We start from the raw sequence: 16,360 nt of genomic DNA, 5'->3' as shown, positions 1-16,360 counted from the left end.
TTATTTACAGAAAAGTACTTTTGGGGGGTTTTTATAGTTTTTGACATAATACGATGATATCATATAAAAAAAAAGCTAAAAGGTGTATTTATTTTTGTTTTTTTTTGTCTATAAATCATATTTTAGAGGGCCATTTAGAATTCTATAAAGAAAAAAAAAGCTAGCATAATCTCTTTTCATTACCCTATGCTTTTTTTAAAGAAGCATGTTTTACTTGGGTTCCCAAAAAAATACGAAATAATAAAAGAAACACATAGATCATTCTAATATTCAAGCAATGAGAAATAATAATAATATGAATATATATACCATGTATATGTCTCGAACGGGAGTCATGATTTGCTCAACCGTTTTATTCTTCATGACTAGGGCGCCTGTTATGATGTCCACTTCTTCTTTGCCCAGCACGTTTCCCCCGAAATCGGCGGAGGAAAGTTTGACGAGTTCTATTAACCGCTGACGGTCATACACGCTGCCTATATCCTCCCCCAGAACTTTGTCGAGCACGAGAGAGATGGGATACGCCAAGGGCGCGGTCAGGACCATGAAGAATTTCGTGATCCACACAGTCTTGGCTCCTATCTCAAGCCCGTACCTTTGGTGGATGTGCGAACATAAATAAAAAAATTCAGATCTTAATTTAGTTACTTTAGTATATAAGAATTAATTTCCCTCGAGGATCTGTTTCGGAAATTAAGATTCCCAATGGGAATTACCAGAGGATTAAAAAAAAATACAAAAATGGGGTACCTTCTGGTATGAGATCTTGTCGAGCCCTGGGTAAGAGTTTCCGCATTAAACTACCCTTTTCTTGCTCTCTCCTTACCCTGCATTAGTTAGCGCATATTCGTGCCGAAGTATAAATACAGCATATTTTATATACTACGCAAGAATTCGCCCTAACTGATGCAGGGTTCTCCGAAACTTGGTGAATTTCAATATACGGCATTATATAATATATTTAAAAATTACCCTGTATAAATTTACAAATTTTATTGTAACTAAGGAACGCTCTGGTATATAGCCTTTAGGCCTTTTCCTAACATTAGTAGTTATATCGTCGGTCTAGAATCGGAGTGCTCCACTCAACATTTTCAAAATTTTTGAGTTAGAAGTGGATAATTTATTTATTCCCAATATATATATGAAAATAAAAATTATATTAAAAAAAATTATTAATTTTCGCCAAAATTATTGACAAATAATATTTGCCTATATTTTATTTTAAACTTTAATGTTGATTTTTTTCCTATAAACATTCAAAATTTTTGAGTTACAAAGTGGATAATAACTTATTTATTCACAATATACTGTATAAAAATAAAAACTTGATTAAAAAAATATTAATTTTCGCCAAAGTTATAGCTCTGAAAATTGATCAAATAAGCTTTTATTTGATTTTAAACTTTAATGTTGATTTTCTCATTTTAAACATTTGCGCAAGTGGAGCACTCCAATTCTAGGCCGACGATTATATTTAGCTTAACAAAAAAAAATAGTAGAATCCCATGGAACTTTTAGGTAAGTAAACACGCGAAATCCAATATAGTAATTTTTTTTGACCTCGCGCTAAATTTAGTTTGTATCGTGTTTTTTTTTAAACTTGGGGAAAATTCTTAAAAGATACTTTTTAAATGGATCTAGATACATATACCACATTCTTATATCAAGATACTTTAACAGCTCTGATAAATAAATATCTAAATGAAATTTATGAAACTTGGCGCAAACGGCTTGAGGTATAATCTCCCCGAACAGCGTTATCCCGATGGTGGAAACGAGTACGGCTATTTTGCCCGAAGATAGGTTTTCGACCAGTATGGTAAGGGTAGAGTTAACCAAAACGTTACCGAACACGAGAGTGCAGAGCAGAAAATTACCGCGCTTGCGCAATGGAGCGATCTTTACTGCGCATCTTTTTTTTTAAATATAATTTTTATATATAAGAATGATAAAAAAAATTTATTATTCAGTCTTTATATTGTGGTCCAACTGTTAATAATATTCGATAATTTCCTAGTGGACATATGTTATACTTGTATTTTATTTACTTTTTAGTGTAGCGGAAAATTATATCGTATTTTTTTCCCCGCCATGGTATACAAATCGTATACGTGCATTATTATTTTTAATCACGAAATAATAATATAGTGGAAACCGGGGCATAACGGTAATCGGGGTAACAAGGCCCATAAATTTTTAACCATTTTGAGCTAAATAGCTCGAATTTGGTCAGAAAATATATTTTGATAGATAGTTTCTGCCGTATGTTTTAACTAAATTTGGATGATTAGCAATTCAAGAGATATTGGTTTAAAAAAAACATGGTTTTTAAGCCTTTTTCTTCGATATTTTCTAAATAAAAATATAATAATTTAAATTTTTTAAGAGAGATTCTGCATTGACTATTCTAGTATTAAAAATAGCTTAGAGTTTTTACCTTCACCCATAAATAGAGTTTAAAGTAATCTAGGTAAATGTAGAGACACAGGGTCAAATATCAAATGGATAAATTTGTAATTAAATTTGTTAATTTTAAACATTCATTATTTATGCGTCATTACAAACATTAGGATAACATATTTTTTAGAAAAAAAAACTAAAAAATAAAATATCAAATTTATTCTGGATTAAAAAATAAGATTAATGGCAAACAGCCGACAAACCTCATCATAATCAACTATTCACACTCGGGACATTTTTATTATGTGATCGTCATTTAGTGTAAAATATAAGCTAAAATATCACTGAAGTTGGGAGATTTCTGTTACCGGTGGAAGAGCATGCTAGTCGAGGATTGCGAAGCTTAAGCTCAACATTCGCATAAATCTCTTGAGATTATTGGTCAATATTATCTCTTAGCGAAATAAAAAATCGCCTATCCTTTTGAATCTAATAATGTATCAAGCTTCGGATAAATAATTGGTTCAGTCCATTCCGATATTTCTCCAAAGGCACTTCAAAATTGACTCTTCTAGATCCAAAAATGCTCTAACAGTTTGATGTTGAAGGTTTTCATCGTGCCGGGCACATGTTTTTTGCACTTTTTTTGTTCTTGTAGCACAAGAAGTCTTAAAAATAATTATATTCAACAAATTCTTGTCAATAATCACTAACTTCCTTCCCTAAAAATCTTCGTTTTATATTAAATAATATTTCTTAATTAGGTTTTTTGGCTTACATCCATATCAGTGTTTAAGGTTCAAACAGATATAAGAAGATGTGCTTCAAAATTATCGTGAGAAATAAATATATATGTCGTATGGGGATTCGGAATCTCTTGAATTTAAATCCTTTACCGAGGGCGATTTAAAAAAATTTAAAATCTCATTTAACCGAAAATGTATTCTAGCATGTGTAGTGTATTTACCCTATAAATTTCAGCCAATTTTGCCATGAACTTTAGAACTACTTCTAATTATTATTATTTTTGAATACTAAAATGTCTACGGGTGAAATTGGCTGAAATTTATAGGGTAAATACTCTACACATGCTAGAATACATTTCGGTTAAATCGGATTTTAAAATTTTTTAAATGGCCCAAGAGATTACGAATCCCCACAAAACAAATTATTGATACAAAAAGGTGGAAAATATAAAAATTAATTTAACTTTTTTTGCTAAAAATTAAGATAAGAATATATAACCTATTCCAAACAAAGTACCTCGCATTTCACAATTCTTGCAACTTTTTACAATTTTTTGAAAAATCTTTGCTACCAGAAGAGGGATTACCTTTCCCCCTCGCCAGCTGTCTACGCGCCTGGGTAGGGTTAATATGTATCGTTTGAAAAAAAATGTTTCTGAACGATGTTTAGCATATCGCTATATATAATATATGTTGAACAACGCTATTATATCCCTACCCCTGAATATACATTAATATATAAATTAGTAAAATTGAATGAATAAAACTGCTTGGAGATGTTTAAACAAAGCCGTAAGGTTAAATTAGTTAAATTTCGTAATACATATTCAAATCGAAAATTTATCGATTTGTTTATTTCAATTAAGCTCTTTTTCCTAAAATCCAATGATTCGCATATTCACCTCCTATCTCTTAATCTTTTTTAAATTGCTATTATTTTATATATATATATATATGAATATTTTTTTTTAAAAAAAATAGGATTTTCTATCGTGCAAAATTATTTAATCAGGCTTACAAAGTCATGTAAGACTAAGAACATCCGGAGATAGGAGGGAAAGGGGGGGGGGGCAAGAGTTCGTATCTCGTTTAAAAAGATAGACCAAACACTCGGGTGATATTTTTTTAAAAAAACGATGGGATAATATATGTGGGAGAGACTGGGGCAGCTAGAGACCAAAGGGAAACATAGATCATCTATTCTAAAACGAGCGCTAATTGTGAATGCGTAGTAACATCGGCTCGTATCGAGAAAATCAAAAAAAAAAATTATGTTCGATTAATTTTTATCTGGATTTAGGACTAATAAGATTAAGTATATCTTATGATATATCAAATGAACGCTTGAACTCTATCACATGTGTGAGTTTTATATCATATAAGATTTTCTATTAAATTTTCTTTGTATCATAATTTATCGCGACTAATCACTAAGGGTTCGCCAGACCGGGGTACGTAAGATTAAAATATTTATACAAAGTTAAAGCATATTTGATCATAAAATTTAAGATTTTTAATTTTCCGTAACATTTATTTATAAAAGAGCAAATTATTATTAAAAATAAATTTTTTTATATGATTCTCCTATGTACGGTCCATTGTACCCCATTACTTGGTCTAATGTGCCCTCGTTTTTAACTTGAAAAATCAATATAAATTATAAAATTGAACTTACATAAAAAAATTACGAATGTTTAAGTTAGCTGGCAATATTTATTGTTAATATTGAAAAATATTATAAGAACCGGTATTCCTTGTATATCATTAAATTTATATTTAATGGCTTAATCAACTGTTTATCGCGACATACCTTTTTTCGTTGGCTGTTCCGCTGTTGGCAAGCAAGCGTAGCTCCGTGCGGTCCAAACTCATGAGACCCAAATTTAAACCGGAGAAAAGACCCGACAGGGCGAAAAGACAAAAGACGAGGGTCAGTTCGAGCCACAAGGGGAGCAGGTAACGAGATTTGACGGGGTACGTCCGAGCGTTAAACCACTGGCTCTGGACTCGAGTAGCGGCGAAGCGCCATCTGGAAGTCTGGGAGGGTCGGTAGCAGAGGGCGTACGCCGAATCGGATAGAGGGAGAGTTATGTCAAAGAGTAGGTGATCGACATGAGTAGGAAAATTATTACTGGAAAATTCGTAGGGAAGGAAAGTCGAATCGGGAGCACTGACCACCTTTCCGGCCCGCAATTTGGAGGTGGCAAGGGCGATGGGGTTGGGGGATTTAATTTGACTGGGGTTCAACGGTTTGAATATTTCAGTCACTATGTGATCTTCGCAAGATGAAGGGTAAGTGGGTACATAAGTGAGATTCTGATCTTAAAAAATTAATAATTGAAATGATGTGGGGGAATAAGGATAAGAAAAATGGTATTAAAAGGAGGGGAAAAAAGATATGGAATTGATCGAACAAGCAAGAGCGAAAGGGGAGAGTGATAAAACACTTGTCCATAAATTCGCGAATCAACGCACAGGAAATCTTACGGAGAATGAAGTGCGGTATAAGAGATAGTATGTAACATTCTTAAGAGGGAAGAGGGCCGGAAATTTAAAACGAAAACGTTAATATTAAGATCAAGAGCGAAAATTAACAATTATAACATTTCTGGGGAAACGCTAAAAAGTGGCGAAACATTATAAATGCAAATGCTAACTGTAAACAGGACCTTTTACCTTGATTGTTAGAATTATTGGCATTAGTGCTTTTATCCGAAACTCCATTTATTTTATTATTGACTTTTCCCTTCATTGCATTCCCGCCTTTGGATCCCAAAACACTCTGAATTCTAGCAAAGGCTATCCGAAAACCGGTGTATTCACTCGGGTATGGTAAGCCTGTACCGGTTATTCGTAATCGGGTTTCTAATCCGGCAAATAATGGAATCGGGTCGACAGGAATATCCGGTCCTTCGCAAACACCCTCGTGACAATCGTAAGCGAAAAGGGTCGTTCTGCTCAGCCCGGTAATAATTGTGGGAAAGGATTGGTTATTATATTTGAGCTATTGATACAAAAGAGTTATAAAAAAATATAACTTAATAAAGTCCTACCCATCTGTTCATAGTCCAATATCTAGATTAGCCGAATGATATTCTATAGGACTCGGTTTGGCGGTACATTAATTTTAAAATATTCAGTTGTACCCGAGCTGGATAAAAAATCAATTTTCTCATGCCAATATTTTTCTTTTTGGAAACGGATATATTTTTACGATAAGAGTTAGCTTCAAATCGGTTCGGACCCGAAATAAAATATCCGATGCGTGGTTCTATTATTAATTTAAATATTTTATGGATTCTGTGGATGCTTGGAACTAGAAGATCGATAATTTTTTTATCTTTATCTATGAAGCGTTCCTTTGATTCCAAACACCAATGACCTATAGAAGGTAAATACTCTTAATGACCGATAGAATGTAAACACTCTTGACCAATAGAATCTAAGCACCTCTGACCAATAAAAATTTATAATATTTTATACAAGCACCTAAGCCAAAAAAAAAGGTGCGGGTGCTATTAATATTTATAATTTTGCGTTTGGTATAATCGGTCAGGCGGAGTATTTCCATTGTATTTTTTTTTATTATAATAATATTTTATAAAAATTTCCTTATAACCATTTAAGCGACCATTTTAGATTTTAAGTATATAAAATAATGTATCGTTCGTAGCTCGTCAAAACCATCTGTTTTTTAAATGGGATTTCGCGCGCAAAAAAATATGAATAAGAAAATTGATTTTTTTAAAAAAAAATACAAATACGTACCGAATTAGGAATAAGAGGTTTTATTTGTCTCGTCACCCGACGACCAATGTCAGGAGTGGATCGATGAAATATGAGAGAAACGACGAGGAGTGTTAGGAAGAACTGAAAGCATTTCGCGGTCACCAATTTGTGATCGACGTAAACGGTTCTAACGTTGATTTGTGAATATGGCGGTAAATCACCCTGGGGCATTAAATTCAGAAGAAAATTCTTCGGGGCTATCCTTTGGTTAAGATCGTATTGCACGGCTAACGCCCATACAGTCAATAGAGTCTATCCTATCTTAGAAAAATCATCCTCTCCTTTTTTTAGTGGTTATTCCTTCCCCCCAAAAATTGGTATAATATAACGATTTCCTTTATAAAAGGGAATTATCGCGAAAAATCCCGAATCTATAAAGAAAAGAATTGTTTGTTCGCGAACTTCTTCTTGATTTTCATTTTTCAATTATAAAAATAACAAAAACTTATTTGACCTTTCACAGTTGTTGCAAACAGTTTTAGCGGCAAAATTTCCTTTTTGTAATAACAATAAAATAAAAAATGTCAATCAAATGATATATAATTATAAATTTCCTTATATTTTTTTCATCTCATTCCTAATTGAATGGAAATAGAAAAAGTGTATATTTTTTTATAAAAGGTTAAAAAGGAATTTTAATCAGTTTATACGAGTCATTATTCTTTGTCAAATAATTGGGTTTGACAAAAAAATAAATTTGACAAAAATTAGTTAGCTTTTATTTACGTGTACGATTGGCGGGAAGGAGAGAAAATGGCTTCCAAAAATAATATTTTTCGAAAAATACAAAACTAAAACAATTCATAAAGTTTTGCACTTTTTATTTTTAGAAAGAAAAAAAATGCATATTGATTTTGAATAAGGAAAAGATATCGATTTCGAAGTAAATTAGATTTTTTTATTATTATTTGTAAAAATGAATTTGAAGTTAAAAAAAATTCAATTTTAATTTATATATTTTTAATTTAAAAAAAAAAAAAATTATGATGAGATATTTGAAAAAAAAAATATTCTACTATATATATATATAAGATATCCGCAGGCCCGGATATTCAGCCCGAGTATCGGGCCGGGTTCAGACTAAAAAAATAGAATTGTCTAATAGTGCGCACAAATTGAGCGTTTATGTTATGCCGTAATTTTTAAAAGATGAAAAACGTAACGTGTCTCTTGTTTAAATTAGTCTTTTTATTAATATCATCGATTCAAAATTTAATACAAGTTCTAAAAAATAAAGGTTTTTGAAAATAATATTATCGTCTGCGTTCTTATTTCTTTAATTTCTAAGTAATTCCTTTTTAGGATAAATAAGATAAGTAAGTTATTTATATTACATTTTATAAAATATTATAAAACGAAAAATAAAAAGAGTAAACGTGTTTGCGTTTTTTTAAATGGTTGCTAACGCCAAACGGTAATTTTACCATTTTAACAGTTTGCACGAGGCCATTTGAAAGGTATTATAAGCGGTCCCGGGTTTCAAAATAAAGACGCGGGCCGGGTTTGAAACAGAAAATATAAAAACCGGGCTGGACCTAAGAATTAGTGATCTGCATCGGACCTAATTTTTCAAGCCAGTCACGGCCCGAAATTTTTTTTAAAAAATTTTGCCGACCCGGCCCTATTTTATTTAAATAGAGAAATTAATTTTTTAATTACTCAAAATAAAAGACATATGTATGTTATATGGCGTCTAGTCAGTGGGGTAGCCATGATTTTATCATGTGGGAGGGGGGCTTAGCCTGCTTATATTTTTGGATTTGTTAAAATTGTTTTATATTTTCATATAACAAAATTTTAGGGTATTTTATTATATATTTTATTCCTTTATTTTAACATGTATATATTTTTATTAATTTAAATATTTTTAAAATGTTGATATTTTATATAATACAGATTTTAATATTAAAAATTAATAATGTATAAAGACTCTATTTAAAAAAAAGTAATTTTTTACAATTATATAAGTAGATGGATGTATCAATATTTGATCGATTGGATTGTCTAGAGACTACTCTAGGTTTAAAAATTTCAATTCCAAACATATTAGCAATCTCCTTTACTTTTTCATATATTTCATGAAATTTTTCATCCACATTCTCTCTGATATTTGTTAATATTTCAACAATATTCTTTGCTCTATTCATAATCTCCCTTAAATCTAAATCAATTTTTTGTAGCATTTTGCTAAAATCATATGTATAATTAAATAAAAACACATTGAATTGAAATTAAAAACTGTGGCTTAATAATAGCCTGCAAAAGATTTTCGGCATCTGCTGAATCTTTTTCCTTGCTTGATGATTGTTTTTTCATATTGAAAATGAGAAATATAAATTTTTATATTATAGAATATGACAAACTAGACAACTTTTCTGAAATGCAAAATAATATAAAATTTTTTTAATAAATATAAAAATAATCAAATGTGTATATCTATTATTATTTATAATATATTTAAAACATAAAAATCGGCGTTTATTAAGAATTTATTAAATTAAAATTAAAAAATTTTAATAAATCCATTTTTCATGGGGGGGGGGGGGGGGGGGGGGGGTTGAACCCCAAACCCTCCCCCCATGCCTACGCCATGCGTCTAGTTTTATAAATAAAACAAATATTTTTATTTTACATTAAAAATTCAATATAAAATTGATAAATCTAAATATATTTTAAAAAATTTCCAAAGCCCGAACCGGTTACCCGGCCCGATTTTTTTAAAAAATATTAGGCCCGACCCGGCCTGAGCCCAATTTTTTTTTTTAAATTAGGCCCGAGCACGGCCTGGTCCAATACCTCTTATAAACATCTCTAATATATTTCAGGAGGTTTTTTTCAATTTCGTTTTATCGCGGGAGCGATATTTTAATGTACTACCTAGCAACTGGTACATAAACGAATTACCGAATAATTTATGATTCGTATTCAATTCTTTTGAACAAATCGAACACGAATATATTCGATACGTTCAAAAGAAACCGATAGAAATAACTTATTATTCGATCCATACTTGTTTTTGAATAAAGCAAGAACCTAACTTACTTGTTCTCAAGTATATAATTAGTAATAATTTGCAAATTTGCTCGCAAAACAATTTTAGTAAATAAAAACTAAGGAAGTGAGTGAATGATTGACATGATGATGACAAATGGATTCTTTTTCATTTTTATATAATAAAAAAGGTAACAATAAAAAATGAGGGTAATTTCTCATCTCGGGGCAAAAGAAAAATTAAAAATACAAAAAAAAGAGGAAATTTGCAATTTTTTATGATAGGGATATTATCTTTCATTTTGATACGCTTCGTTTGATTATTAGAAAGTCCTATCTGTCCCAATTTCATTCATCAAATGCGAATTTATTGAGATCTAATCTGAATTTTTCCCCCCTTTCAATCTCCCCAAATTTTAGGTGATAAATTTTTTTTTCTTCTTCAAATTGCCGATCTCCAGTTAAAATGGCAAAAAAAAAAGAAACGTGGTTAAATCAACCCTTTATTGATCTTCCCCCCCTCCTCTCATGATGCAATATCGCTCTTATTTGAGCGAATTTTTTAAAATGGCTAACTCAGTATTTTACCTAGAAAACATATTGCGCATGCCTGAAAATTTTGTGTTCATAGATGGCACAAAGGTTTGGACAACTATTAGCCAAATCTCGAGGCTTAGTCAACATTTTTCTGGTTAAAATATTGAGTTAGCCGTTTTTAAAAATCGGCTCAAACGGAGAGATTTTGTATCACTTACCCTTCAAACATTCGATCATTTAATTATAATTTTAAATTTTTATAAACTTTTAAATAAATAGGATTTGGTTGGTAATATTTTCTAATATTTTTTCTTCGATAGGTAAGGTTAAGTCGAACCATATTATATATATACAAGAGACAATGTGTTTTTTCCGACAATGTGTTACTTTCCCAACTTTCATTCATCATTTGAGTGCGTTTTTTTAAATTTTAAAAGTATAATTTTATCAAAAAAAATGTATTCCAGCATGTCTAGAAAACCTTCATTAAGAATTATAGATAATTTTACCGTTAACTTTAGAGTCATTTATAATTTATGCGAAAAATCTATGAAAAAAACTAATATAAATTAAATTGAGCTAAAAAGTTCATGACAAAATTGTCTGAAATTCGTAGGATAGGTATTCCAAACATAATTGAAATTTCCAGTAGAGATCTGCAAAGTTAGGCTCGGCCCAAACGGGCTTCGGGCCGGGCTCGGGCCTAATTTTATTTAAAATAATCAGGTCAAGAGAATTTATAATTTTTTTTAAAAAAAATGAGAAGGAAGGAAGGAAGGAAGGAAAAAAAAGAAAAAAAGAAAGTGGGCCGGGCCTAATATTTTTAAAAAAAATTCGGGCCGGGTCAGGTCAGACCTTGGAAATTTTATTAAATATATCTAAATTTATCAAAGGCCAGATGCAGATCACTAATTTCCAGTAATATCAAATTTTTAAATTAAAAAAACGCGTTCAAATGAAGATTAAAAGTTGGAAAAATAACACATTTCCGCTAACACATATATAGGACTATTCGAAACCGAATATGAATCGAATAACGAATTATTCAAAACCGAATAATGAGTTTTTCCTATTCGTTCTTGAATACGCCTAATACTTAAATTGGATAAATTTTTACGAGAAATATTTTCACCTAGCATAATATGCAAACGAGCCACTCGGAGGACTTTTGAATGAATCTAAACCGATGTTCGGAACATAGACAAATCTGAAAACCAAGGCCTAGATTGGAAACCCCACTTTCTTAAAATTTCTGGAACCCGGAAATCCATTTTTTAAAATTTCTGGAAACAAGAAATTCATTTTTAAAATTATGCCAACCGGAAACGCATGATACCGGTTAAAATGTTATGATTCATTTTAGAGGGTTTTTTTAAAAAAAAAATTTATCATACCATTTTTACAGCCCATTCAGGTTCAGGCCCCATGGGTCTCTGATAGTTCCTTCAACGCGTATTAACATTTGCGATGATGACTTTTCCCGATAAATATTGGACCAAAATAACCACGAACAAAAAAAGGCATTGGACAAAATAAGATAGCCCGGTAATAATAATATAAAAATATATCCAGATAATAATTAATACACCCAGATTATTTATTTTCCTAAGCAGATTATCCATACCCCGACAATTTTAAATCTCTATTCTAAACATTTTGACAAGAAGAAAGATAAGAAAATTGTTTGCGTCTTTTTTTGCTAATTTGTCAGCATTAGAACTTCAAACGGAAACTCGAATGAGAAATTGGTCACCCTGCGAACCGGTTAAATTATAAGAACAGTAATTAAACTATTCTCTTAAAATTTAGGGAAAAGGGAAGGAGCCCCCCTTATAAAAATTTACAGGACCAGTCGCGGTGTTTATACAAAAAGTATACAACTACATTATTATAGGTTATATCGTCGACTTAGTATTAAAGTGTTCTATCTTTTTTTTAAAAAAATTTTTCACGATAGCATTCTTTAAATAGATAGGTGATAAACGCTATAATAAAATGTAAATATAAAAGGTTATTTTAAATTATATTGGGTCAAATACAAGAAGAAAAAAACTGAGCCGGAACTAGAATTTCATCCTAGTCTCAAACTTTAGTATTAGTGATTCCAACTCAAGGAAATTGCCGCTACAACAGCTGATTTATTGAAATTTCGATTCATCTATTTACAATCATGTGATCTGTCCGATTTGACAAGATTATTTAGTAAAAATTAATTTTGTAAAAACCCCATTTTACATTTATCTTTAAACTTAACCCATTATCAAATTTTTACCTTTAATCCTACCATTACTTCAAGTAAGATGGTTGTTTAATATTAAATATATCTTATCTAATTAAAAAGGTTCCTTAAGTTGAATATTCCATGAGTTGAGCTATTATCGTATAAAAAGGTGTAAAAGGATCAAAAAATTTTTTATATTATATTAAATTTTTTATAGCATTATACATAGTAAGTCTGTGACATATTGACTTAAAAAATAATTATAAAATAACATTATACATATCGATATTATTATTTATCTATTAATATAATTATCAATTTTTTTTTATCAAGTTTACCAATAATTTTATAATCGATAATATCTTTAAAAAAACATTTTAAAACGAAATAAAAAAATATATAATTTCATTGATTTCGAGTGACATCATATAAATAAGAAAATATTGATTGTTGTGGTTTTTTTTTTAAAAAAAATTGGCATTATTAAATGGGGAAATTTGTAAAAAATAAAAAAAAATTTTCATAATCCTATTCCAAATATACGATTAGTCTCGGGGCAGGACTTGCTGGAAACAGAATTTTGATAATAGAAGCTTAATCGATACTCATTTCCTTAAAAAGGGGTCTGTCTTAACCTGCCCAGGTCCGAAGAGACTAAGGGTTTGATGGGTACTTTGAATTTGCTTTAACAATTTTAACGAAAAATTGCTTGTTTTCAAAGACCTGTAGACCCCACTCGAATTGCCGCCCTGTAAAGAGATATAATTTTAAAAATACTGTATCTAGACAAAAAAAATTAAATGAGTGGGGGGAGTTGAAAATTGGGGAGAGGGGGGATTAAATGTGAGTCGGTGTCCCGTCAAAAAAAAAAGAAAACTATTTTCGAATGAATGGCAGTCATCTTTAAATCTGCATTCATTCACGTTCAAATCTACCTATTTTGGAATGAGAATTCATTTTTTGAAGCGATAAGTTTGGGAAAAAAAATTGTATGGGGGCCACCATTTTGTAATTATATTTGAAACTAAATGAATGGATAAATTTTGTAAAAGTATGGGAGCTATTTTTTAAAAAAAGGATAAATAGGGAGTGTTTGGTAAATAATTCTGCTTAGATGACGTGATATTATTTTTGATGCTTTATTTCGATACATTTTTTTGATTAGCATATTTCTCTTTGTAACTTTTTTTGATTTTTTTATTTTCAATTTTATGAACATCGTTTTGAATTGTTTTATTTTATTATTTTTTTAATGGCAATATTTATAAAAAAATAAAATAATTATAATTAAATGGAGTTCAGCCCGGCTCCCGATAAAAAATTTTTTACATAGATTTTGTTCAGAAACCTATGATTCTCAATCCCTGAAGGCAAAAGATTGCAACGATTGAACACCAAAGTGTATATTCGTGAATGATAAATTAATTTTTAAAAAATACAGCTGCCTAATTAATTAATTAATTGTAAGAGAGGATCGGGAAGGTATGAACGATCTTTAATCCAAAAATATATTTTTAGATCAACTATAGGAAGTGCAATTAATCTTTCATTTTCTAAATTAAGATTTATCAATATGACGGTATTCATTTTTACTGAATAAGAAGTTTAATTGTTAAATTTTTCCTATTCGAAATAAATGATTTTTTGACTCCGTTTCTACTATAAGTTTTTATTTCATATTTAAGATGAAAATCCCAGGCTTTTCCTTGCTGTAATTGGAGCTAAAATGTCGATGAATTCAAATAATTTTAAAAAATTAAAAATTCTTTGAAACTTTTTATCGATTAGGTTATTTAAAATTCCAATGATTTCAATTGATATTCATTTTTAAAATTCATCATCGCAAAAAATAACTATCTTTAATTCTGGTTTGGTTTTCAAGCTTGTAAAAATTTATTTAAATTATATCAATATATATTTGGTAGGAAATTTTGATTTTTTTTTCAAATTTTGTCAATTTTTATTTTAAATTTTAATTAATTATTATTTTTAAAAGAAAATGGGTGGTTTGATGATTTTTAAATGAAAATGAATGTATAATTTTTTTAAAAGAAAATTTAATTTTTATTTAATATATATAATGCATTTTTTCTTTTAGCATCTCTATATTAATCCTATGTTTATTTTTTTTAATTTAAATTTACATAGTAAAAATAAAATAGTATTTTTTTTAAATATAATATATAAATTAAATAGTTTTACTTATAATTGATAACTTTTTTGGAAAAATTGCCATGCAAATATTTATTTTCTTACTTCTATTAATGCTTCATCACTTAAATATAGATTTATATTATTCTAATATTTAATTCATAATGACAATATTTAATTTTAAAATTACAATAAAAAAATTGATTATAATTTTTATAATTAAATTAATGTTTGAATACAATAAGCTTCACTCATATTTACCATTTCATTAATATTGACCTATGTTTTAACACAAAAGCAATTATATTAATTTTTAATTATCTTCAACATGAATTATATTTTTAAATGATTATATTTATCTAGTATTTAAAGAACAATTAAAATTAAAGTTATTAAATTAAATTGGAAAATTACTATATATTTATAAAAATTGCTGATAAACTAATTAGGAAAAATTTATTTGCAGGTGTTCTAGCATATGACAAGTTTTATCCTAATGGGACTCATGTTTGAGGATTGACCTGGAACATTAGTATTCATCATAGCCTGTCATAAATCTATCAGTGTGCTTGCAAATTGAGTTTTTGCAGTACATTTGTAATTTTAAAAATGGTAACATATCCCTTGCTTAAATTGAAGTGTGATTATAATTTTGTCATCCATATATCCTAAGATCACTATATTGTAAATTTTTAATATTATCAATTAAAATAATAAATAATATATTTACCCATTTCATATCCATTTTAGAATTTTGGCACAAAATAAATATAAAAAAATATAGAAAAAGTAAACCAGTTTGTTTTTATAAATTATTTTGAATGCTTGCCATTAACAATTTACCCAACCATTTAAAATACATTATTTGATTTAGCAAATGCTACATTCCAATTTGTTCACATTATGTAACATCACTATGTGGTGATAAATAATAAATTCAGAATAATAGTATTTACAAAATAAATTCCTTTCATAACTAAATTTAAATTTCTTAACTAGGAGGAGAACAGTGGTAAGTCCCCTTAACACATATCAGATAAGTCCCAGAAAAAAACTAGTCATATCTTGAAACATCAAGAAACAAATTTTTCAATATGTCTTATATAAGTTATATTTATAATTTTTGTATATTATGTTATTTTTACCTATGTTTTAACCTAAAAACAATTATATTTATTTATAAATTCTTTTTATCTAGATTTTTTTTTTAAATGCAATTATATTTAGCTAGCATTTTAAAAAACAACATACATTATAACTTATAATTATTAAATTAAATTGGAAGATTATTATGAATTCGTTAATAAATTTTTGATAAACTAATATAATTGTCATACATTCTAAAAAAATTTATTTAAAAATATTGCACTTAAGAATAAACCCAAATATAATAATTACTCGTGATAAATGGATTGGCAAGATCCAAGAAATAGCAAGTTCTGACTAGTTTTGAATATATTAGCATTGTTTTAAAAAAAATAATGATTATTTATTTAAAAAATATAGACTATCTATTTTTTAA

The 16,360-nt window shown here is 29.0% G+C and overlaps 1 protein-coding gene across 2 annotated transcripts in view; it reads right to left on the bottom strand.

Moving 5' to 3' along the window:
* Positions 1-16,360, bottom strand: part of LOC135927573 (unextended protein-like) — a 29,531-nt gene that overhangs the window by 12,588 nt on the left and 583 nt on the right. For both annotated transcript variants that reach the window (XM_065463647.1, XM_065463646.1), the window contains exons 2-6: positions 6,918-7,432; positions 5,826-6,153; positions 4,960-5,470; positions 1,721-1,915; positions 310-595 (exon numbers count right to left, since the gene is read on the bottom strand). In XM_065463647.1, coding sequence (XP_065319719.1) covers positions 310-595; positions 1,721-1,915; positions 4,960-5,470; positions 5,826-6,153; positions 6,918-7,109 — 1,512 coding nt within the window. In that variant the 5' untranslated portion in view covers positions 7,110-7,432. The remainder of the gene's footprint in view (positions 1-309; positions 596-1,720; positions 1,916-4,959; positions 5,471-5,825; positions 6,154-6,917; positions 7,433-16,360) is intronic.

The sequence above is a fragment of the Gordionus sp. m RMFG-2023 genome, chromosome 3, assembly GCF_954871325.1.
Source record: "Gordionus sp. m RMFG-2023 chromosome 3, tfGorSpeb1-WG-v2, whole genome shotgun sequence".
Lineage (NCBI taxonomy): Eukaryota > Metazoa > Nematomorpha > Gordioida > Chordodea > Parachordodidae > Gordionus > Gordionus sp. m RMFG-2023.
The sequence above is the reverse complement of the archived record's forward strand: the minus strand, read 5'-3'. Positions and strand labels throughout refer to the sequence as shown.